This window comes from Colletotrichum phormii (assembly GCF_030913505.1).
Source record: "Colletotrichum phormii strain CBS 102054 chromosome Unknown BDP81scaffold_1, whole genome shotgun sequence".
Taxonomy (NCBI): Eukaryota; Fungi; Ascomycota; class Sordariomycetes; order Glomerellales; family Glomerellaceae; genus Colletotrichum; species Colletotrichum phormii.
The window spans coordinates 702,011-723,441 of record NW_026851443.1 but is presented as its reverse complement, the minus strand read 5'-3'; the positions used below and the strand labels follow the sequence as shown (position 1 = coordinate 723,441).

Here is a 21,431-nt window from a genome sequence, read left to right as displayed (position 1 = left end):
GGCAGCCCTACTTGAGCAAGTAATGTCAGCATCCGGAGCACCTAATTAGAAGGCATCCCTGTCTCGTACCTGATTGTTATGGATAAGACCTCGAGTGCATATTATATACAAGAAGAATCACATGGTGAATAACTTAGATGTTAAGGACTAATGGGAAAAGCAAGAGTAGCTGGTTGCGAGTGATCAGAGTCGGGTTGACTCATAATGCTAAGTTTCACTCACCGCCAGATATAGGAAGGCACTAGGAACTTGGACTGCAAACCTTCCTCAACCAACCACGACAGCAACTTCACCTGTACAATTTCAAGGCAAACAACATTGCAAGGAGCGCAAAAGTGCAAGGCTCGTTCACATCAGCTCCACCGATGTCGTAGCAGGTATCAAAAAACCGAAAAATGAAAGGGACGAGACTCGAACTCGCGCGGGTTGCCCCACCAGGAAACAGATGTTAAGCTGACCTTAACCTGGCGCCATAACCAACTCGGCCACCCTTCCCATTAATGAAAATCCCTAAGGTCTAGCTTCTACTTGAAGCTAGATCAGTCCGCTGCGGCAGAACACAGCAGTCATCTTGCGTCCTCCAGTCCGACCTGTTGCCGGACGAAATCACCAAACCTACGAAGTTACAGCCAAAAATGCGGCGAACTCTTCATCCGGAGGAATTCCATCTTGATCAACCTCCAGACTCGGCACATTCTTCACCCTGGTGACAACACATGCATCACCGGTCTCCTGCATCAGAAAATTCCAAGACTACCTAGCCTGTACTCCGTAGTAGAGCTGCCCCCCAACGCATTAAGGCTGAAGGTAAACGGCCGGCATGGTTCCCGGTGCTGCAGGTTGTCTTCAATTTCGCATTTAGCCGCGACTACGGATACGGGTCACCCTTCCCCTTCCCCTCCTCCGCATCGCCGGTAGTATAAGCACTTATTCATACGAGGGTATCCGTACTTGGTCGTAGCAGCCCCTCCCCCTCACTCTCCACCCCCACCGAACGAACCCCAAACATTGAGCGGGGAGCCCCCAAACAACAACTTTCCTCGACGCTCTCGTCTGGGAGGGAAGAAGAACATTGGACAGAGCTCCCCGAAGTCGACCCCACCATCTTGCCATCCCATCCCGCAAAGCTAAGGTAGCCCCGATGATTCTGCGTCTACACGGGCACGGCGAAAGTCGCCCGGTTGCTTGTGGGTTCATGCTGGCCGGAGTAATTCTAACGCGAGCTTCGTTGCGTGGGATGCCGGGTTATGACCTCGATGTTCCCCCGCCGCGTACATAGGTAGCTAAACATAATTCTGAATGATTCCTCTCATCTTACCTGACGTTCATCTCGTTTCCTCTTCTCTCTCTCACACAAGGTGTTCCTTCATTCTTGCTCGATAATCCACACCCCAAGCTGCATCATGGAGAACCCCAAAACCGGCCTCGTGCTGGGCTACAACGGCGCCCACCCCTTCTCTAAAGTACACCTCACAGACAGGTCCTCCGTCCAAGAACTCCTCCGCACCCTCCTCGATCCCCTCGAGCCCTTCTTCTCCCCGCAGAAAGCCCGCGTCAAAGTCCCCGGCGCCACCGCCGTCCGCTTCGACCAGGCCGCCTCCGAGGTCGAGGGCATCCTCCGCCCCATCTGGGGCCTCGCCGCCCTCCTGGCCGGCGGAGGGGAGTACCGCGGCACCGAGTGGTGGATCCAGGGCATCAAGGCCGGTACCGACCCCGAGAACCCAGAGTACTGGGGGTTTCCACGGGATAATGACCAGCGCATGGTTGAGATGTGCCCTTTTGGTATGTTCTTGGGTGCACTTACACAGTATCTGCGACATACGAGGAGGCTGACTTGACGTTTGTAGGCTTCACTCTCGCCGTTGCGCCAACCATCTGGGAAAGTCTATCCGAAAAGGAGCGTGTAAACGTCGAGAACTGGCTAGGCAACTCAATCAATGAGAAGAAGTAAGCATTCATTATTCCCAATGTGACACTCTTGATCTTGTCACTAACACCCACTCCCCCCCTATAGCATGCCAAACACAAACTGGCTCTGGTTCCGCGTCTTCGCCAACCTAGGCCTCAAAAAGAACGGCGGCAAATTCTCCCAAGCCCGTCTCGACGCAGACATCAAGCACCTCGACACCTTTTACCGCGCCGGCGGCTGGTCCAACGACGGGCCCGAGGGCATCCACCAGATGGACTACTACTCCTCCAGCTTCGCCATCCAGTTCCTCCAGCTCCTCTACGCCAAGATCGCCGGCGACGACGAGCCCGAACGCGCCGCCGAGTTCCGCAAGAGGGCGCAGCTGGTCGCCCTCGACCTCGTCCACTATTTCGACGAGCAAGGGCGCGCCATCCCCTTTGGCCGCAGCGTAGGCTACCGCTTCGCCATGGTTTCGTTCTGGGGCGCCCTCGCGTACGCCGGCGTCGAGCTGCCGGCGCCCCTGACGTGGGGTATGGTCAAGGGCATCGTGATGCGTCACCTGCGCTGGTGGCAGACGCAGCACGACATGTGGAGCCCGAGCGGGACGTTGACGGTTGGGTACTCGTACCCTAACATGTACATGGCCGAGAACTACAACAGTCCCGGAAGCCCTGTGAGTTTTACCCCTGTATGGACAAATTATACTGAGAATCCATGGCTGACCGATACATCCTACCAGTACTGGGCCTGCCTAGCCTTCATCTGCCTCGCCGTCCCCGAAGATCACCCCTTCTGGACATCAAAGGAAGAACAAGCCTGGGACGTAATCCCAAAACTCAAACCCTTGTCCCAGCCAGGCCACATCATGAGCAACATCGGCGGCCACTGCATGCTCCTCTCCTCCGGCCAAGCCTGCAGCTACCCGATGAAGGGCACCCACGCCAAATATGGCGCCTTCGCCTACTCGAGCGCCTACGGCTACTCCGTGCCCCCGGGCCTCTTCTCCCTCGAGCAGTACGCTCTCGCCTCGCAGCTCGGCCTCTCAGACGACGGCGGCGAGTACTGGAAGACGCGCCGGCTCTCGCAGTACGCGGGTATCGAGTCCAGAGGAGGAGACGGTGATGGCGGCGTGTCGGTCCTCGTCTCCGTGTGGAAGCCCTTCCCCGACGTCGAGATCAAGACCATCCTCGTGCCCCCCGCCGAGCCCACGCCCAACTGGCACCTACGCATCCATCGCATCAAAGCCGGCCGGGACGTCATGACAGCCGACGGCTCCTTTGCCATCGCCAATGAGAACTCGACAAACGGGCGATACCTCGACCTCTACGACGCTTCCAAAGGCGAAGGCACGTCCCCCAAAATCATTGGCAACTACGACACAAACACGCCCGAAGGGCTCGCAAGGGGCCAAGACGGCTCCTTTGCAGTATCCAAGGGCGCCGTGGGCATCAAAGCCCTGGAAGGCGGCATCCAGAAGATCGAGCGGACAGCGAACCTCGTCAACGCCGACCCCAACTCCAACCTCGTCGAGAGCCGGACAACCATCCCGACGCTGCAGCACATCATCAAGAAGGGCGAGACGGTCTGGTACGTGACGGGTATCTACGCCAAGCCGAGCGGCGAGGGCGTCGCCAGGCAGAGCTACCTCGACGGCTGGGAGCATCCGCCTGCGATCCCAGCTTGGCTTGAGGAAGAGATGAGTAAATCATGAAAGGCGGGATGAAATTCCTTAGTTCAATGTAAATAAATAATAAACCTCTGAATAATTATAGGGGAAAAAAAAAGAGTTCACCACCGGTGTGGCTACATCTCTTGGTGCACTTGCTGGGAATCGAACTCGAACTCGTAGCCTGTCGTCGAGTAGGCTGGTTGGCGATTTGATTGTTGACCTTAGACCGCTCCACCACCCAGCCAGTTTGACCTGACCCGTCGACCTAGACGGGCGCCTCCTGGCTGGTGACAGGAATGGGATTGACGGGACCTATATGGGCTTTCGTCAGCCTCGTATTTATCCGAAAGGCAGGAGCAGTCGTCAGACCCACCTTCAACGATGTAAGGTACTAGTGGATGCCTACATTTGGGGCGATGAGTTGGGAAAGCCTGTGATCTTATTTGTGCACTTGCTGGATGTACTCACGTAGCTAGGTTGTTTAAGCCTATATCGAGCATGCTTCCTGGAGGCCATCGAGCTCACTTGGTTGGGATCGAAGCGTGTATGCGGCACAGCTTAACCACTACTAGAAAGCATCGAATGACTGTGATGTCGTCCGGTAGAGTATCGGTAACGCTTAGCCTCATGGTTTCGAGCACGAATTCACGATGCCCATGAAGTTGGGCGCCCCTGACGAGGTATCTCAAAGTACCTCGATCTACGTCTTCACCCACGCGGCATGACGGTGTCACTCTCAAACTGTAAAGCGCATTTCGGCTATAGCAACGATCATGTACAGATAGGATATACTAGCCGATACTACGAAACAAGGAACCATCATGCATGATGCGTCTTCGCCCTAGACTTATCTATTGAAACCAGAGACATCCCCTCACGGTGCAAGGAATGCAGACCAAACAGGACAACACCCAATGCTTAAAAGCGATTACTCGTCAACGACGGAGGCAAACTTGTCCAGCATCTGCTGCTGAATGTCCTCGTACTATTGCGATTGAGTTAGTAAACAGACAGTGACCAATTACGTTGTCATTTGGACTCACCTTCTTCTCAATAGCCTCCTGGCCCTCGGAGGGAACCTCGAACTTGAGTTGACGCAGCTTGCCCTGCAATTCACTGGTGGCCTCGCGGACCTTGGCCCAGCTCTGGCCTTGTGCAATGGCCTTTTGTGCCTCGTCGTGGAAGCCAACCATGAGCTTCATCATCCACTCCGTCTTCCACAGCGGGCAGAACTGGTCGTAGTCTGAGTAACCGTTTTGCTGCAAGAAGTCTTCCTTCAGAAGCGCGGCGATATCCAGAGTGATTTTGTCGGGGTCAGACAGCGCACTCTTTCCGACCAGCTGCACGACCTGGTCAAGCTCCTCAGAGTCGGACAAGAGCTGTCTGATGCGGTCACGGAGACGGGGGAAGTCGGGGTAGTCCTTCTCATACCACTGGTCGAGAACCATGGTGTACTTGGAGTAACTGAGCGAGGTGTTGATGGAGGGGAAGTGCTTTCGCTGGGCGAGCTTCTTGTCGAGACCCCAGAAGACCTGTACGATACCGAGAGTCGAAGTAGTGACGGGATCGGAGAAATCACCACCAGGGGGACTGACGGCACCGACAATGCTGACACTGCCGTTTCGCTCGGGGGAACCGAGAGACTTGACGCGACCGGCACGCTCGTAGAAAGAGGCAAGCTTGGCACCGAGGTAGGCGGGGAAACCTTGGTCAGCAGGCATTTCTCCCAAACGACCAGAAATTTCACGAAGAGCCTCAGCCCAACGCGAAGAGGAGTCAGCCATCATGGCTACGTCGAGACCCTGGTCACGGAAGTACTCGGCGACGGTGATACCGGTGTAAATGGAGGCCTCACGAGCAGCGACGGGCATGTTGGAGGTGTTGGCGATGAGGGTGGTACGCTTCATGATGGGCTCCTTGCGACCGTCAACGTCGATGGTAAGCTCGGGGAAATCCTTCAAGACTTCGGCCATCTCGTTTCCGCGCTCACCACAACCGACGTAGACGATGACATCGGAGTTGGAGAACTTGGACACAGACTGACTAATGACAGTCTTACCACAACCGAAAGCACCAGGAATGGCGACGGTACCACCCTGAACACTGGGGAAAAGGGCGTCCAACACTCTCTGACCGACGACGAAGGGCTCGTTTGCCTGAAGCTTCTCGGTGGTAGGGCGGGGAACTCGCACAGGCCAAGTCTGCATCATGGGGTACTCGGTCTTCTTGCCATCGAACTCGACCTCGAGAAGGGGCTCGGCAACGGTGTATTGTCCCTTGCTGGCGATCTTGGTGATGGTACCGCGGGCGCGAGGAGGCAGCAGGATTCGATGGACGGAGATGAACGAATTCTCGTTGACGACACCCCAGACGTCACCGCCTGAGATGTGGTCGCCAACCTTTGCGGAGGGCTCGAAATCCCACTTCTTATTACGGTCGAGGGCGGGGACGGCGATACCGCGGGGAATGTAAATGGTCTTCGAAATTTCGCTGATCTTCTCGAGAGGTCTTTGGATACCATCGTAGATACCGTTGAGCAGACCGGGGCCGAGCTCCACGGAGAGGGGCTTTCCGGTGCGGTAGACGGGGTCACCGACAGTAACACCAGCTGCGCGTGACATTAGTTACATGCGATTCGGAGAGGGGCGAAAACTGGGAGTCAGAAACGTACCAGTCTCCTCGTAGACCTGAATGGTTGCTTGATCGCCGTTGATTCGAATGACTTCACCGACTAGGTTATCGTGACTGACTCTAACCTGCGAATATGTCAGGCATCATCCCAGAGGTTTTCCGAGCATCTCAACCTACCAACTCGTACATAGCAACACCAATCATGTCCTCGGCGACAATGACGGGTCTATCGATATAGTTAGTCGTCAGGCGCGACAGACTGAGGGACCGAGGCGAGTCGGGGGAGCTTCAAACGAACCCTGAGACGGAGAAGATCTTGCCTTTACGATATGGTCAGTCAATGGCATCATCGAGATGCATCGGAGAGTATCGAGAGCTTACCATGTCCGAGATCCTCCTCCTGCTCGACCTTGACTTCTTTCTTCTGCTTCTGTAGGGGTTGGCGCCCGAGGTCAGCAACCAGCAATCGAGGTCGGTGGGGCTGGCATATGCCGCATAACAGAGGCGGCGATGGCGACAACGCGGCGTTGGGATCGGGGTGCTTACAGGAGGCATGATGGGCGGTTCGACGCGAGCAGGGCTCGGCTCGTGTAGCGTCGTCACAAGGGGAGAGTCGATGGAGGGTGTAGAAGGGTCGGCGGTTGAGGGGGAGGGCGGGCTAGATGGATATCGTCGAGGTGTTGTTGGAGGAGAGGATGGTAGAGGTTGAGCAGAAGCTATTTCCAGAGCTTCGACGTCCACTGTGACAGGTTGGCTGGTCGGCTGTGGATGCGGCTGCGGCTCCAGTGCACGTACTGGAAGTACCTCCTCCCGGTCTTGTGTGGAACTTGTGGTGCTCCAGCTGGGAACGGTACGGGTGGGCGGTGGTGGTCCTCCTCCTTCTGCATGGGAAAGTGGGGATGATGATGTAGGACCGGGGCCCGTGCCTGCTTCTGAGCCTTCTGTCGCTGAAGGACCACCAATGGCGCCCGCGTATGTAGATTCGCTGTCAGGGACCTGCAAGTAGGTACTCGAGTCGCCAGTGCCATTCGACGACGGGACAGCTGGCGGATTTGGCGGTGACACTGGCGGCGAACCGTCACCAGCGCCGTCCGTCTTCCCGTGAACAAGCAAGTCAACCAGTGATGGCCGCGCCCGAAGGCGAGGACGGAATCCGACTTGCATGCACTTTGTAATTCGGGGATCTTGCGTACAAATCTCCGGCCGTACACGATGCTTGGGGGTGAATCCTGTTGGTAGTGGAGATCTTGAATGGTCCAAAGTAGTTTGGGTTTGGGACCTCGCGGAGAGTGGTGTAACACTTGATGACGGGCTTCTTTGTCCCTCGCATAAGGTAGAAATGGAGGTAGGGAAGACCTCAGTTCGGTTCAATTACGCAGCGGCAGGCAGGCCGGTAGTCGCCAAGCGAAGTCCCGCCGGCCACTTTGGGTTGCCTTGCGCCTGAGCCTGAGGAAGCTGCACTGCCACGGCCTGACTGCTTTCAAGACACCGCTGGTTCTCCGCACCGTTGGCCCTGAGACGGCATCCCTTACTTGGATATCACCTTGACGGACTACCTTACTCGATTATCCGTACTGATAGGTAATCTTCCCAACAACGCAAGACTGACAGATTTAGCCCCGCTGACTGGCTACTGCGTACGTGAAGCCACAACTTGATACCGCTCTCAAGCCCATGTTCTTGTCTCTCTAGGTTTCCTGAGATAACCGAAGATGTGATATCATGAAGACAGAAGGTTACATATATCATATAGGCACGGCACCATTCCTGAATTGAAGCCATCTACTACGTGTTGCACAGTGAAGCATCGAACTAAACAGATTGACCATCGAATCGTAAACATTTAACACTAAGTCTAACTAACTACGTTTAAGCAAGTCATTCCTGAAGCCGCAACTCCCATAATGTGGCCATCTCGCTAAAAGACAATAAGCCTGGGAAACGCTGAGCAACAAGGTCAACAGTATCGTACGCCGATGTTTTGATTCCATCCCAAAGCACGAAAAACTTACGTTCGTACATTCATTAGTATCGTCATTATGCCATGCCATTATCCAACAGACCCCATTCATCATCATGAATGACTGCCAGATCGCCACCCAGACATACGCCGATATGAGCTCCTGTCACGGCAGCTCTGATTATCCATGCAAGTCCTCCTCGACTTGCTGATATCTGAATAGCATCCATCCTCGCTGCTCTCTTCCTCTCCATACCCCGAGACCTTTCTCTGGCCTCGGCCACCTCCACAGTGGATATCTATGTTCAGCGGAGAAAACCAGTCCGCTCATCTCATCTGGCCGCTTTGTGCAACGCGGTCCAGTTTTTTGTACTTTTATCTATACTGTAATCCATGCGATGAGTTCGTGTATGTGCAGCGTCGGCAATTTGGTAGCAATGCTACCCTGCCGATTGATGTGTGTTTTGTCGTGGTGAATGTGACTCGTAGACGGAGCTCAAGCCGTGGTCTCCTTGAAGTCAATGAGCTGCTCCTCTTCGTCTTGCTCTTTCAGACTCTTCTCCCACTCGTCCATGAGGTTGTTGGCTGTTCGCTTGAGATTGCCGGGTGACAGCTTATTGACGACGGTTGGCAGAAGCTCCTCCAGCCTTGCGGGAGACAAGAGGGCTGACTCAGGTCGAGGCTCGGGCCGCGCAGCCGATGTGTCAATGGTGATGGACGACTTCTTCTTACTGTTCACAAATGTCTTAGTACAAGGGGTGGCAAACATCATTGGTGAGGCTCTTACAGTGGAGTCACATTCTCGTCGTTGGTCTCGGTCATTGACGCGAGGTCCTCTGCTCCACCAACGGTCGATCCACTCCAGCGTGCTGGCTTGGCCGAGGACGGCTGAGGCGAGTCCCAGTTGGACCAGTCGTTGTCATCGAAGGAGTCGAAAGTCAACGGGGTCCATGAGAAGTGCTTGGCCTTCGTCGTTGTGGACTTGGTTGCAGGCTTAGGGTTCGGCCTTTCCTGCAACGCCTTGGACGGCTTGCTAGGCGTGTCCATCGGCGGCAAGTCAAAGGCAGAATTCACCGGGACCCTGTTGCGAGAAGAGCTGTTGGCCTTGATGGTCTCCTGGTCGCCAGCATACGATCTTCTGCCATGAGGGTCCGTTGAGCCTGGGCGTCCGGGAACGCCATTGATGGGCTCATCACCGACTGTGGCTTGTCGGATATCCTCCATGAAGCTCCACAGGCCTAGCCTAAAGTCCTGTGCCATTTGCTTCGCGACAGGGGGAACAGCTGTGTTGTATGAGCGCGGCTGCCATGATGCTCTCTTGGAAAGCGCAGCGTGGGACAGCATAAGCGGTGAACGGATCTCTGGCGATCCCAGACTTGCGGTATCCTCATGCACAGCAAAGCCCTCCGGCTTGGTCGGTGACAGTAGTGAGAGGGTCCTCGTGTGCCCGCCACGGAGGACTCTTCGTCGATATTCTCTGGGCCCAGTCTGTCCCTGCAAATCTCTCAAGAGCGATTTCCTCCTATCCAATTCAACGCTTCGTTTCAAGCCTGCCTCGTCATCATCCAGTAATGATGGCTCAAACTGAGGTGCCAAGGGACGCATTGGCTCATTACGAATCTCCCTCTTTCGTTGACCGCCTTGGATAGTCCACTGTTGCTTCAGTCTCGTCAGCTCACCCTCGGCGCGGGCCAGTTCTTCGCGAATCTCCAAGACACGTCGCTCTTGCGCTGCTATCGCAATGATGAAGTCATTGGGATCTGAGGGTGATGTGATGGTCGAGCTGTCGACAGGCGTCGGGGGGTAAGATGTCGTCGCGACGGAAGCTGGGCGAGAAGGATCGCTGGTTGGTGGTGCAATGGGAAGGGTGAGTGAGAGTCGGTTCGTGTTGCGCGATGCGTTCGAACCAGAACGTGACGCGCGCGAGAAACGTTCTTGGGTTGATGGCGTAGGCGGAGGAGGCGTCACTGCCTCTGTGGTCTCCATCTCTGCGATCAAAGTCTCCATTTGGGCTTCTGAAGGCTTGAAATATGAGGATCTCGGGGTGGCGGCAGGTTGCGGTGTAAAAGCCGTGGTGGTCGTGGTGGCCGGGGGGTCCGCCGGCGGACGCTCAACCACAGAGGCACGACGGCGTATAATCTCGTGAGTGCTCTGCATCTCGGCGCGAGCAAAGTGCGCGGTGGACGCCTCGTGCAACGATTGGCAATCGGCGGTGGTGGTGTATGCTCGACGGCGCTTCGGCAAAGAATGCGAGGGAGAGGCGGTGTTGGCTCGCCGAGTATGCCGCTGTCTCCAGACGGCGGAGAAGTGAGCGTGATTCGTTCTTTTGGCAACGACAGCCTTGTAGGAATTCAAATGTCTCTGGTGGTCATATAAGAGAGTGCGTGAGCAAGCAGAGATGAAGCAGATATGTAGCAAAAAAATGGCTGTCATGGAGAGAGTGGAAAGAGGGTCATTATTGACAGCCCGAAGGTGTGCGTGTTTGTTGTTGTGCAGGCACAGGCACAGCAGGAGAGTGACTGGACCGGGCAGATAGCCACAAAGTGCAGCGATTAGAGGGCGGCCCGGAGAGAATTGAAATTCGGGGGTCGGGGGGGGGGGGGGGGTCCAGGTTCTGGAACCTAAGCAGGAGATCCAGTTGGTAGGAGTGGTACTCCGTACACTGCCAGTAAGGGTAGTTGGATTGCGTGGGCTGGGAACTTGGGAGGAACTCCTCTCTGGGTCCAGTCTACCGTCTGGGTCTGGTAAGGGGCCGTTGAATGAGGGTTGCAGCGCAACGGGGGCGACGATTGGACAGCGAGATTGGCCGAGCTGGCGTGGCGGACGAGGGTATTTTGCTGTACTGCGGTAGATAGGGGCGGGCCTCGACCTCTTTCAATCTTGCTCTGTCACTGCAATGTGTGTGACTGACAGACTCCTAGGTTGTGGAGTAGAAGCTACCGGGTGTGAAAGCTCGGTAGTCAAGGAGTTGCGTCGCTGCAGTGGTCCAGTGGAAACTTTTGATCTCGCCTGTCTTCGCTTCGTCGGGAACCTTGGATGGGTTTGAATGACGGATTCGGGCACAGATTCCCAGTTGGATGAGAGACAAGGACTGAAAATGGGGACACGTGTGTTGATGTAGAGATTGTGACGACCAAGCGAGGTCGAAAAGAGGATGCGGCTATGGGCGAGGCCCTGGACTGTGGCTCTGTGCTGTCAATGCTGCTCGAATTGCTTGATGCTTGCTTGTTGATGCCTTGTTGATAGAAGACGTGTTGTTGACCTGGGATCGTACAAGGGGAACAGGGAGACCGATGCCTGGACCCAAAGTATGAGGTAAGGTACCCGTCGTCGTATGCTATGTAATAACTGGTATCCGTAAGGTAGAGCAAGGTTGGGTAAGGTAAGGTTGAGATGAGGTGAGGAGCTGGTAGCGAAGAAGCAATGGCGACAGTATTGACAGCGGCAGGAGCGAACAGCGGCGGTGAGATCGAGCCAATGACGGAGGAGGGTGGGTGAGATGTGAAGATGGTGGGATGAAAGAATGAAGTTGACAATGGACGAGTAAGAGAAGAAGAACTGTGACTAGGCGGGCACCTTGAAATCGATAGTCGGGTAGATGCAATGCGATGGCAGCAGCGACAGTAGGTCAGTTGACTTCTTTTGTTGGCTACAGCCCTGGTTGTTGGGATGGGAACCGGAGCATGTGGTCTGACCTTGAGCCGTTGATGACGGAGCCGTGGGCGATGGTGGTGGTGTTCTTGACTATGGTATCCGTAAAACGCATTGCCTTTGTTTTAGTCTGGGCCTCTTTTTCTCTTTCTTTTTCTCCAGTGCAATGTTTACTCTGCATCCATCGTCCCTGTTGACAGTGACAGCTAAGCTAACACTAACAAGACTTGAGACACTAAAGTAAGGCCGCTGGATAAGCAGGCATCATCCCCTCGGATCTCTGATGGGTCATTGTTCTCGGCCAGGCGCCATGGATCTGGCATCGCACTGCGCACATGCGTTTCCCATTGTTTTGATGGACGCCTCGTCAGATCAACAAGACGAAACGAAACCATCGTCGACGCTCACACGGAAACCAGTGGGCCAAGGCTTGCGTTTGCAGGCGTGGCGATCCACTAAGACGGACGTTATTCAGGGGCTTGCAGCAAGCGTGCAGCACCATCGTCTGCAAGGAACCTGTAAAGAGGCAACGACGCTGCAACAAGCCGCAGCAGGAGTCAGGAAACTGTCAGGAACCGATGGGCGGCCGGGCAACAGGCTCGAAGATGGGCGGCGGACTGACGGCGGCGCCGGACGGGAAAGTCTTGGAAAAAGGGCCCGAGGCTTTCAGCTAGCAGATCTTCAAGACTTCAGGGAAAGGTCACTATGAAAGAGTGCTGGTGTGCAGGACTGCAAGTCACCAATTGTACGGAGTACAGGTCTGAGGTCCCGGCAAGGGTCCGCAGGAAAGAGCTGGGATGAACCGTGGCCTGTGTGGGGACTCCCCAATCTGACAATTTCCCTGAAATTAGCAGCCAATCACAGCTGCAGTTTGTTTCCCCGACTCTTGACAGAGACCCACGTGACTGCTCCTTTGACTTTCCAGAAACCTGCCCATTTATGCACTTACCAAGGCCCCCATTTGTGCATGCACTACGGGTAAACCAAGGGTGATAAATCGATGCATAAGGTACCTAACTAATCACACCACTACGGAGTACGGATGCACTCAATTGACTTTCACGGTTCACCTTGTGAGCCACCAGTCTGGGTCCGGTGGATGTCACTGCTCAATCCGTCCAGTCTGCCCTCCACACACCAAACGCACCCACGTGAGAGCGCACCACCACTAATTGAGACGCGTGACGCGACTTTCCCATGAGTAGTCCAACTATCTGCATGACGCTCTCAAGAGGCACAGGAGCGATCTGGAATCCGTGACGGAAAAGGAAGGCAGCAAGACTCGGTAGCACCTCACCTTAGGCATCATCACGGCTCACTACTGAACTGCCTTTCGTCTCACTCAACATTCACTGTTGCCCACCTTTTGGTCCCTCGGTGACGTGAACCTAACACGCTTTCTCAGATAAGAACCGCATAATCGCTTCATCCTCATAGTCCAAGGCAGTCAAGTGGACAACTGAAATTACCCTGCGCAGCCATGCTGGAGCTATGAGGCCGTCACGATGCCCGTTCCCTTTGTTCTCGTCTGTGATCTTCTGGAGCAGGCCCACGAGCAGGCCCACAAGCAGTGTAAGACCGGCTACAAGAACATAAAACAACGCGTATCCAACTGGTTCACTTTGCACCGGCAACAAGTCGACGATCCTGAGACAGATCCATCTGCTCTGCTCTCTACTCTCCTCCCAGACAAACGCACCGATCGCGTATACTGTATTCAGGCCGACACCCTAGCCAACATCATTGGCCGTACCTTTGGCCTCGGAACGTCACGCATTCAAGAACTGCGCCGATACAAAGAGGCTGGTCGCGGCGAGGATTTAGCCGATTGCGTTGCGAGAGTCTTCAAGGAAACGGTGAGTTTTCCGCCTCGTTCCAAACTGGAACGGAGGGAGTTTCCCTGGCTCGCGGACGCGGCAATGACAAAAAAGATCCGGTCATGCTTACATCACTGCTAGCCTCCTCCTGTCTGCGCCGGAAAAGATGTCGTAACTGTTGAGGAAATCGATTCAACCCTCAACAGCCTTGCTGCCTTGTGTAGATTCAGCTCGCCCGTTGTTCGGGCCTCGCAGCCCCATTCCACCAGCAGCAACCGGCAAGAACTGCTTGGCCATCTATACCTTCGCCTACAAGCGCGAGAGGCGAAATGGCTTACCCGCCTGGTCCTCAAGAACTTCCAGCCGGTCATGCTGGACCCTGCTCATCTTTATCACTGCTACGACCCCTTACTGCCCATGATACTCAGGGTTCAGGATAACTTTGATGCGGCACTATCTCTTCTCAGAAATCTGAAGAAAGACCCCTCTTTTCGCAATGGTTCGGTGAATCAGAAGCGGAGAGACCTCATACAGCATCTGACGCCCGTATTGGGCACCAAAGTTGGCAGACCGTTTTGGCTGAAAGGCCGTAGCATCAAGCACTGCATGAAGCTTTGCCAAGGCCGCATAAGCTGCGAGAAGAAGATGGATGGAGAGTATTGCCAGATCCACGTAGATTTAAGCAAGGGGTTCAGGTCCATCCAGATCTTCTCCAAGAGCGGCAAGGATAGCACCAAAGACCGAGCCGCATTGCACGGGTGAGCATTGAACATCACTTTACTATCCATGTGTCACCTACTAACGAAAACAGAGCTATACGCGACTCTCTCAACATTGGAAAACCCAATTGCAGGCTCTCCAAGGGATGTATCCTTGAGGGTGAGCTCGTGGTCTACAGTGACTTGGTATGGCATATGGCGTCAACACATTGTTAGGAAACTGACAAGGTAAACAGGAGAAGAAGGTTCTACCTTTCCATAAGATTCGCAAATACGTCACAAGATCAGGCAGCTATCTGAATACGGAAGCAGACTCGCAGTAAGTTCACCTTGGTAATGATGCCGTCCCTTCTTGATTGCAAAACTTTTGCTGCCTCCCTTCACTCAAAATGACTGGCGGACGGGAGCTTGGTCAGATTAGCCGAGGGTATGGATCTAGGCTGATGTTTTCAGGCGTTATGACCACGAACACTTGATGATTGTTTACTTCGACGTTCTACTCATCGATGGAGAGTCTCTACTGGGCGCCAGCCAGAATGAGCGATTCGAGCGGCTGGATAAGTTGATTACCCGCCGAAAGGGTCATGCAGACCTTGTAGAACGCCAAGTCATCGACCTCAATGATAGAATGGGAGCACATTATCTGCGACGAGCCTTTGCTGAGTCGATCACTGCCCGGGAGGAAGGCCTGGTTCTGAAGCCAGATGACCCCTATTTCGACTTCAGTGAGGACCGCCGCTCCTTTGCTGGTTGCCCCATCAAGCTGAAGAAAGAGTACATTGGAGGTTTTGGTGATGTGGGCGACTTTGCTGTGGTTGCAGCGCGGTACGATGCAGACAAGGCAAAGTGCTACGGCATTCCAAGTCTCAAGTGGACACACTTCTATCTCGGCTGTCTCAAGAACAAGGACGATGTACAAAGGCGCCAGGCCCAGCCTGAGTTCACAGTGGTTCACCAGGTGGAACTCAACGAGACCCTTCTCAAGACCGTCTCATCCTACGGAAACCCGATGCCAGTGTCTTTCGATAACAATGATGCCTTGATTCTGCATCTTGCACCAGGCATTGCTCAACAAAAGATGCCTACCGTTGTCTTTACCGAACCGCTGGTCTTCGATGTCCGCTGTTTCTCGTTTGATAAGGAGGGAAACACCGGCTTCTGGCAGCCGAGGTTCCCCCAGGTGTCCAAGGTGCACTTTGACCGATCCTTTATGGACACAATCTCTTTCTCCGAGCTGCAGGCCGTGGCTGAAGAAGCAACCACAACCCCGGCCATGGAAGACAGTCAAGAAATGTTGGACTGGATTGCTAAACTGGAAAGAGCAGACCCTCGTGGTGTGCCTGTTGATGCCGTCAGCCAGTCCACAACGGGCTCTCTCATGACGCCATCTCGTACTTCTTCCGTCCGACCTTCAACTTCGCCGGCGCCGAATTACTCCATGAGCCCTACCAAACCTCTCCAGCGATTACCGGCACTGGTCGAAGCCCCAGAGCCAATTCTCATCACTCCTCCAACCTCATCAGCAAGAGCAGAAGAGATGGACCGTATCGCTGAAGACAATACTGCCAGCGAAGCAGCAAACTCGCCGAGGGCCAGCAAACGGGCTCTAGAGGGAAAAGTCGCGACTCCGCAGAAGCGACAGAGAGTTTCTTCCGAATCTGGCACCAACGATCGAGAGCTGCCTCCGCCAACCCGTCGACCGCTCGGGGATATCAGTGCCAATCAGACGTCTATCTCTCCTCAGGCGTCCCAGTCGGCGACAGCCAAGCACACCAAAATGGATAAGTCAGGACCTCAAGCAGCCGTTGTTGCCTTGGACGAGCCAGACGAACAAGCGGCAGAATCTGCAGCAGACACAATTGAAACGCGTCAAAAGAGCGCACCAGACTCCTCGTCTACACAATCGAGACCCAAGTGTCAACACGCAGGCGACAATTGTCTCTTTACAGACACTATTGTCCTGCTCGCCCCCTGTATCGCACACCAACCCTGGGTCACTGAGAACCTCCTTCCTCTTCACGGCATTCACGAATGGACCGCGGATCCGCAAGACTGGATAGCTTCCTCCGACACAACCACATCATCTTCATCATCATCATCATCCATATCCTCAACGCCCGCATCCATCTCAGTCACGAGCCGCTCCAGGAGAAAACGACCCCGAAAAATCTGCTTCGTCGAACACAACCGCAGAGAAGCGACAAAGACACTCATGAGACGGCTGGAGAGCAACCCGGTGTATACGTCGAGCGGTAGGCGCGAGTATGTCGAGGTATATGACTGGCGCCTTTTGGAAGACGTCACGGCGTTGGAAAAGGTGCTCAGGGGATCCAAGCCGTCGAAGGAGCAACCAGATCCCAAGAGGAAGTGGTGGGTTGGATTGGCTTAGAAGAGCGTTCTCTTTCTACTAGATGTTGGCTTTGGGAATGGGAACGATAATGTCTGTACTTTGCATAGCGTGGCCAGGGGTATTACACGTCACGGAGTTGTCGGTTGTCTTACAAATGCATACTGAAAATTCACCGAGCTTTTGATTTGTCCAGCTGCTGAAACTCATGCCTTGGCCTCCTCCTCCTCCTCCTTATACAGCCCCTTGTAACTCTCCCTCAGCCTCATGAACAAGTGATCATCAGCAGTCATCACCTTGCGCTCCGCATAGGGATTCGCATTCGGCGTCCCCTCGGGCGCGACAAATTCCTTGACCCTATCACTCGGCACGGGGTCCAACGCCACAGAACCAACGGGATGACAGAAGAAGGCCATGGAGTACCGCGGCCCGGTATCCGTCTCGCCCTCGGCGCCCTCCCCGCCAAACACGACGCGATGGACGGTGCTCCGGAAGAGGCCGTTGGTCCAGTAGCTGAGGAGGTCGCCGATGTTGATGAGGATGGGCGGCAGGGCGTCCGCTTCGGTGCCGGGTGGCGTGACGGGGACGGGGGCCCAGGTGTTGTCGCGGGTGAGGATCTCGAGCCCCGCCTGGCCACGGAGGCGGAAGAGGAGGGTGACGGAGCCGTAGTCGGAGTGGGCTCCGGCGCGGACGTCGTCTGGGTTTGAGGAGGTGGCTGACGTGGGCGGGTAGTAGAGCATGCGGAGGATTGTGCCCGAGTCGCCCTTTGAGCGGAGGTGGGCGGACGAGAAGAAGTCTGTGGGGTTGACCTGGTGACACGTTTAATAGACTGCTCGAGAGGGAAGCTGGGGAAAGGCGAGAGTATTACGTCGAGGCCGATGCCGAGGAGCTCGAGAAGTTCCAGGCAGAGGGCGTGGCACTGATCTCTGAAGGAATTCAGGAAGGGCTCATCTGATTGAATGGTGGGAGGCAGAGGTTGCTGAGCCTTGCCATCCTTGAACTCGCCAAAGTTGAAAGCCCTGGATACTGTGTAAGTCAAGATGCCAAGACGCTCAGGGGCCAGATAACCTTACTCCTTGTAATCGCCAACCTATCAAAAAGTCAACATCTCGAATAGTTAGTTTGGGACAGGATCAGGCATACCTTTTGGTTCTTGGGGTCGAGAGTCTCAGAGTGCATGCCAGACCAGCCACGGTTGTTCTTCTGGATTGTACAGGCGGCCTTCTCCTCGACAGGTGCCTTGAACAGCTTCTTGGACTATTTATTGGTGTCGGTCGAGCTATTTCACTGCAAGGGAATTGCATCACAAGTTGGGCCATACCAGATCGAATGCCGAGTCTTGATCGCTTAGCGTAATATACTTGCCAGTGTTACGGATGTAAATGAAGCCATGCTCAACAGCGGCATCGACAAGCTGGCGCGCAACGGCGGTCCTGTCGACACCCTCAGCGGCAATGTCAATAATTGGGATGTTAGCCTTGGGCGCCATGATGAAGTGACCTGGTCTCTTTGTAAATTACTATTCGGTAGGTAAGACAAAGTAGAACGGGAAGCGGCCGGAGCTGGCTTATGAAAATGGAGGGTTGGAGGGGCGAGATTCAACCGAAGTCGCGCGAAGTGGGATGCGATAAGCGATAAGACTGGGATGATGGAGGGGCGGACGGGACCGCTTGGGGCCGGGGCAACGACTTGGGTAATGACTATTACGAAGCGTTTGATAGTGAATAGAAGGCCGGAGAGGGCCGAGGCAGCGGGATATCCGTGGTAAGATTTGGTTTCACGAGAGGTTGACGGGTCTTGAGGTGCCGTGTTACACTTCTCGCATGTGTGACTGAGGGGTCCAATGGATGTTCGGATATTGGAATGAAAATGGTAATATTCAAGTAGTGAAGTTCGAGATTGACAAGAGCTTGCCAGCTAGCAAACGTTCCCCAACGCCAAGGAATCCAACGGTCAGACTAGGCCGAGAAAGCGAACGACATGTAATAGTCCAAGCTTATAATGTATGAACTGGACATAGCCATCCGCTCGTAGTCTTGATGTCAGTGTTGCTCTGATCAAAGAAACCTCCCCAAGCACCGGGGTCCGGTTGTCAATTAAGCAGGGTTCAGGCCGTATAGTCGCGCTTGCGCCATCGTGTGCTCTTGGTATATTCCCGACAGGATTCTTGGCCACGTGCGCTGGGATGAGGAGCAGAGAAACAAAAGCTGGTAGGAGAGCTGCTAGATCGCGGACATTCCATGTGAGTGTCCAACTGCGGGTTCTCGAGATATGGAGACGCCATGGAGCGGATATTTGGGAGGTGAATAAACGACGATGGTTATTGGAGGCTCAAGCTTGGGGAACTCCCTGGTCGCATAGTGGCGAGTGTGCGAAAATTATGGAAGGACGCAACGGCGCTTCCATTGCAGCTGTAACCTGAAAGCTTGCTGTGCTCCCGGAGAAGGTCATTTGAAGATGTTTGTCGGGGGGAGGGGGCAGACATGCAAGGGGCCGGCGAAGGAGAGGGGATCAAGACATGGCTGCATCGCACATCCCTGACACAGAGGACAGGCGAATATAAAGAGCGGGGATCGGGGCAGCGGGGACGGGAAGCGCTGCAAGGTCGGTCAATTGATGCTGCCTGTGGCTCGAGCGATGGCTCGTGTTGGCGGGAACTGGTTGGTAGTAGATGTTTGATTGATATTGAAGAGAGTTGGGACGTCCATTTTGCCAATTCAAGAAAACTTGTACGGTTAATGTAGCTAGTGGTTCCTATTGCACTATCTTAGGTAACGTAGACAATATCCTCAGGTGACCAAGTGTACGACTTGAAGGAAAGGAGAGAGCATTTAGAAAGAAGGAGAGCCAGCGCCTTCCAAGTGAGTGGGGATACAATGGAAACATCGTGGGACGGTGCCAGTGGGAGGAACTTGGGGAGGCACGGGAGGCTGTCATTGACGGGAAGCTGCAAGCCACATGCACCGCCACACATATGGAAGGTCCTTCCGTCTCTCACACACGCTAACCCTACAACCTCCCTAGCGCCTCGAAACCCACCTAAGGGTAGGTTGCCAACTTGCTCCCCCTGTACAGCGGTACGGTACCTCGCACCTGCGTTCCTGAACCCCCAAACTTTCCCAATTACCTCCCCTCCGCCAGCGTTCTTTTCCAAAGCTCCCCTCTTCTTTGAGACACGCTTGTCAGTGTCATTGGCCCTGCAGACGGCCGTTCCCTTTTTCATGACAAGCTCAGTCATTCCTTTGGAAGTCATTCGAACTTCTTCTTCGACAAAGCGCCCAGTCTCTTTGCTCCCGCTCCCCTGAGTGGTCTCGCGACCAAAGCTCCACCCGCTTCCCACCTCCAAACGGCTTGTTGTCAACTCGAGCTGACGAGCTCCTCGCCGTTGCGCAAGGCCCGACAAGATGCCTTGTGAGTCTCCCTCCCCGAACCCGCCTCCCCCGAATTCCCAACCCCGCGATGCGCTGGCCCTCTTCTCTGCTCTACGAACTCCTTGTTCCGGGTCCTCGCCTTGCCGTCACATGTCTCCAAGGCTATCTGCGTCATACCCGCTTCCTGCGCTGGAAAACATCCGATTCGGCCGTACCTGCCTTGAAGCTCTATACACGCCCACAAACCGGAGCTTCGCCTGTCGAGAAGCATCAAGACTCTGCCAGAGCATTGGCATCGAACCTTTCAAGCTACACACATCAAAAAAAATATATATACTTCGACTTTCTTGAGACATTACGCTTCACTACATCAGGAAGGAACAGTGGGCAAGACGACTCCGGCCGAGCATCTCAGCTTCTTCTCGCTCTTGCGCTTCACTACAGCCGCATCACGCTCTGCGATTTGTACCATGAGATTTACTGACTCAACATGACAGGCCTTGTGGAGGACGCTTGGATCAATGGCCAGGCAACGTAAGTCAAACATGTTCATAGTGTCGAGGTTCCTGTTACTAAATCATTTGGATAGGAGTCACGATGTCTCCGAGCTCGAGGACTGCGCGATAGCCATTGATGCGACATACTACCTTCAGCTCTTCCTCGACACCCCTCCTTTCCACGAACCCCTCCTGCCCGCTCTTGGTGGCATGACTGGCATCGAGCACCATCTCCGAGCCGATATCGACCAGTGGAAGGCACACAAGATCGTACCCTTCTTCATCTTTGACGGGCAATCTGTGACTGGTCAAGAGGAGGTCGCCGTTCAGCGAGGCCGAATTGCCAACCAGAAGACGGATGAAGCTTGGAACCTATATTTCAACAGCGAAGCACAGAAAGCTGTCGACGCGTTCGGTGCCAACAGTGGTACGCATTATCGCTGTAATGTCGACGGGCCACACTGACCATGAGACTGCAGGCGCTTTTCGCATCCAGAACCTCTACCCCTTGCTGAAGTCTATCCTGAAGGACAACGATCTGCACTTCCTTGTGCCCCCCTACAATGCCTCCGCTCAGGTAGGTTCGAGCTTGGATAGGCTAAACGTTTCGATGCTGATGAGTTATTAGCTCGCCCACTTCGACATGATCGACTCGGACCAATGCGCCGCCGTAATGGGCTCACAGGAGCTGATCCTGTACCCTATCAAGGACACCTTGATTCGCACGATAGATTGGGAGGCAAAGACTGTCACATCGGTGTCCAAGAAGAACCTTGCGCGGTCACTGAACATTAGCGAAGGCATGTTAGGCATGTTGAGCGACGCTCTCCTCATGACCGGAACCTCCTTCCTACCGCCCT

General features: G+C 54.6%; 6 protein-coding genes and 1 non-coding gene across 7 annotated transcripts; 3 read left to right on the top strand and 4 right to left on the bottom strand.

The window, feature by feature from the left end:
* Positions 1 to 396: 396 nt before the first annotated feature.
* Positions 397 to 495, bottom strand: BDP81DRAFT_t2. Its single transcript has one exon. It is a non-coding gene; the product is annotated as a tRNA-Leu (tRNA).
* Positions 496 to 1,278: 783 nt separating this feature from the next.
* BDP81DRAFT_412529 (uncharacterized protein) lies at positions 1,279 to 3,728 on the top strand. The gene is made up of 4 exons (XM_060589224.1): positions 1,279 to 1,782; positions 1,848 to 1,947; positions 2,015 to 2,582; positions 2,649 to 3,728. Exons 1-4 carry the CDS (start codon positions 1,404 to 1,406, stop codon positions 3,618 to 3,620), a joined length of 2,019 nt encoding a protein of 672 aa, XP_060451399.1. The 5' UTR covers positions 1,279 to 1,403; the 3' UTR covers positions 3,621 to 3,728.
* A 778-nt stretch (positions 3,729 to 4,506) lies between these two features.
* Positions 4,507 to 6,764, bottom strand: BDP81DRAFT_388289 (V-type ATPase; the record flags this gene model as incomplete). Its single annotated transcript, XM_060587086.1, has 7 exons — positions 4,507 to 4,563; positions 4,622 to 6,186; positions 6,250 to 6,334; positions 6,387 to 6,435; positions 6,508 to 6,529; positions 6,591 to 6,639; positions 6,756 to 6,764. The coding sequence occupies 7 exons, from the start codon at positions 6,762 to 6,764 to the stop codon at positions 4,507 to 4,509; spliced, it is 1,836 nt and encodes a 611-aa protein (XP_060451398.1).
* Positions 6,765 to 8,665: 1,901 nt separating this feature from the next.
* On the bottom strand, positions 8,666 to 10,326 carry BDP81DRAFT_388288 (uncharacterized protein; the record flags this gene model as incomplete). The annotated part of the gene is made up of 2 exons (XM_060587085.1): positions 8,666 to 8,900; positions 8,957 to 10,326. The coding sequence occupies 2 exons, from the start codon at positions 10,324 to 10,326 to the stop codon at positions 8,666 to 8,668; spliced, it is 1,605 nt and encodes a 534-aa protein (XP_060451397.1).
* Positions 10,327 to 13,325: 2,999 nt separating this feature from the next.
* Positions 13,326 to 16,745, top strand: BDP81DRAFT_388287 (ATP dependent DNA ligase; the record flags this gene model as incomplete). The annotated part of the gene is made up of 5 exons (XM_060587084.1): positions 13,326 to 13,676; positions 13,779 to 14,395; positions 14,449 to 14,542; positions 14,593 to 14,675; positions 14,810 to 16,745. 5 exons carry the CDS (start codon positions 13,326 to 13,328, stop codon positions 16,743 to 16,745), a joined length of 3,081 nt encoding a protein of 1,026 aa, XP_060451396.1.
* An 82-nt stretch (positions 16,746 to 16,827) lies between these two features.
* On the bottom strand, positions 16,828 to 18,299 carry BDP81DRAFT_2895 (2OG-Fe(II) oxygenase superfamily protein). Its single transcript, XM_060583055.1, has 5 exons — positions 18,025 to 18,299; positions 17,847 to 17,960; positions 17,777 to 17,793; positions 17,572 to 17,722; positions 16,828 to 17,512 (listed from the first exon to the last, which is right to left on the bottom strand). The coding sequence occupies exons 1-5, from the start codon at positions 18,190 to 18,192 to the stop codon at positions 16,910 to 16,912; spliced, it is 1,053 nt and encodes a 350-aa protein (XP_060451395.1). The 5' UTR covers positions 18,193 to 18,299; the 3' UTR covers positions 16,828 to 16,909.
* A 1,857-nt stretch (positions 18,300 to 20,156) lies between these two features.
* On the top strand, positions 20,157 to 20,636 carry BDP81DRAFT_412518 (uncharacterized protein). The gene has a single exon (XM_060589223.1). The coding sequence runs from the start codon at positions 20,163 to 20,165 to the stop codon at positions 20,556 to 20,558; it is 396 nt and encodes a 131-aa protein (XP_060451394.1). The 5' UTR covers positions 20,157 to 20,162; the 3' UTR covers positions 20,559 to 20,636.
* The last annotated feature ends 795 nt before the right edge of the window (positions 20,637 to 21,431 follow it).

What these genes read in the sequence shown, in the direction of transcription:
- BDP81DRAFT_412529 (XM_060589224.1), top strand. Translation starts at nt 1,404, where the DNA reads ATGGAGAACCCCAAAACCGGCCTCGTGCTGGGCTACAACGGCGCCCAC. An exon ending in AACTCAATCAATGAGAAGAA is followed by an intron (nt 1,948 to 2,014) that starts GTAAGCATTCAT and finishes CCCCCCCTATAG; the next exon opens with CATGCCAAACACAAACTGGC. An exon ending in ACAACAGTCCCGGAAGCCCT is followed by an intron (nt 2,583 to 2,648) that starts GTGAGTTTTACC and finishes ACATCCTACCAG; the next exon opens with TACTGGGCCTGCCTAGCCTT.
- BDP81DRAFT_2895 (XM_060583055.1), bottom strand. Translation starts at nt 18,192, where the DNA reads ATGGCGCCCAAGGCTAACATCCCAATTATTGACATTGCCGCTGAGGGT. An exon ending in AAGACTCGGCATTCGATCTG is followed by an intron (nt 17,961 to 18,024) that starts GTATGGCCCAAC and finishes ACCAATAAATAG; the next exon opens with TCCAAGAAGCTGTTCAAGGC. An exon ending in TCCTCGGCATCGGCCTCGAC is followed by an intron (nt 17,513 to 17,571) that starts GTAATACTCTCG and finishes ACGTGTCACCAG; the next exon opens with GTCAACCCCACAGACTTCTT.
- BDP81DRAFT_412518 (XM_060589223.1), top strand. Translation starts at nt 20,163, where the DNA reads ATGCGCTGGCCCTCTTCTCTGCTCTACGAACTCCTTGTTCCGGGTCCT.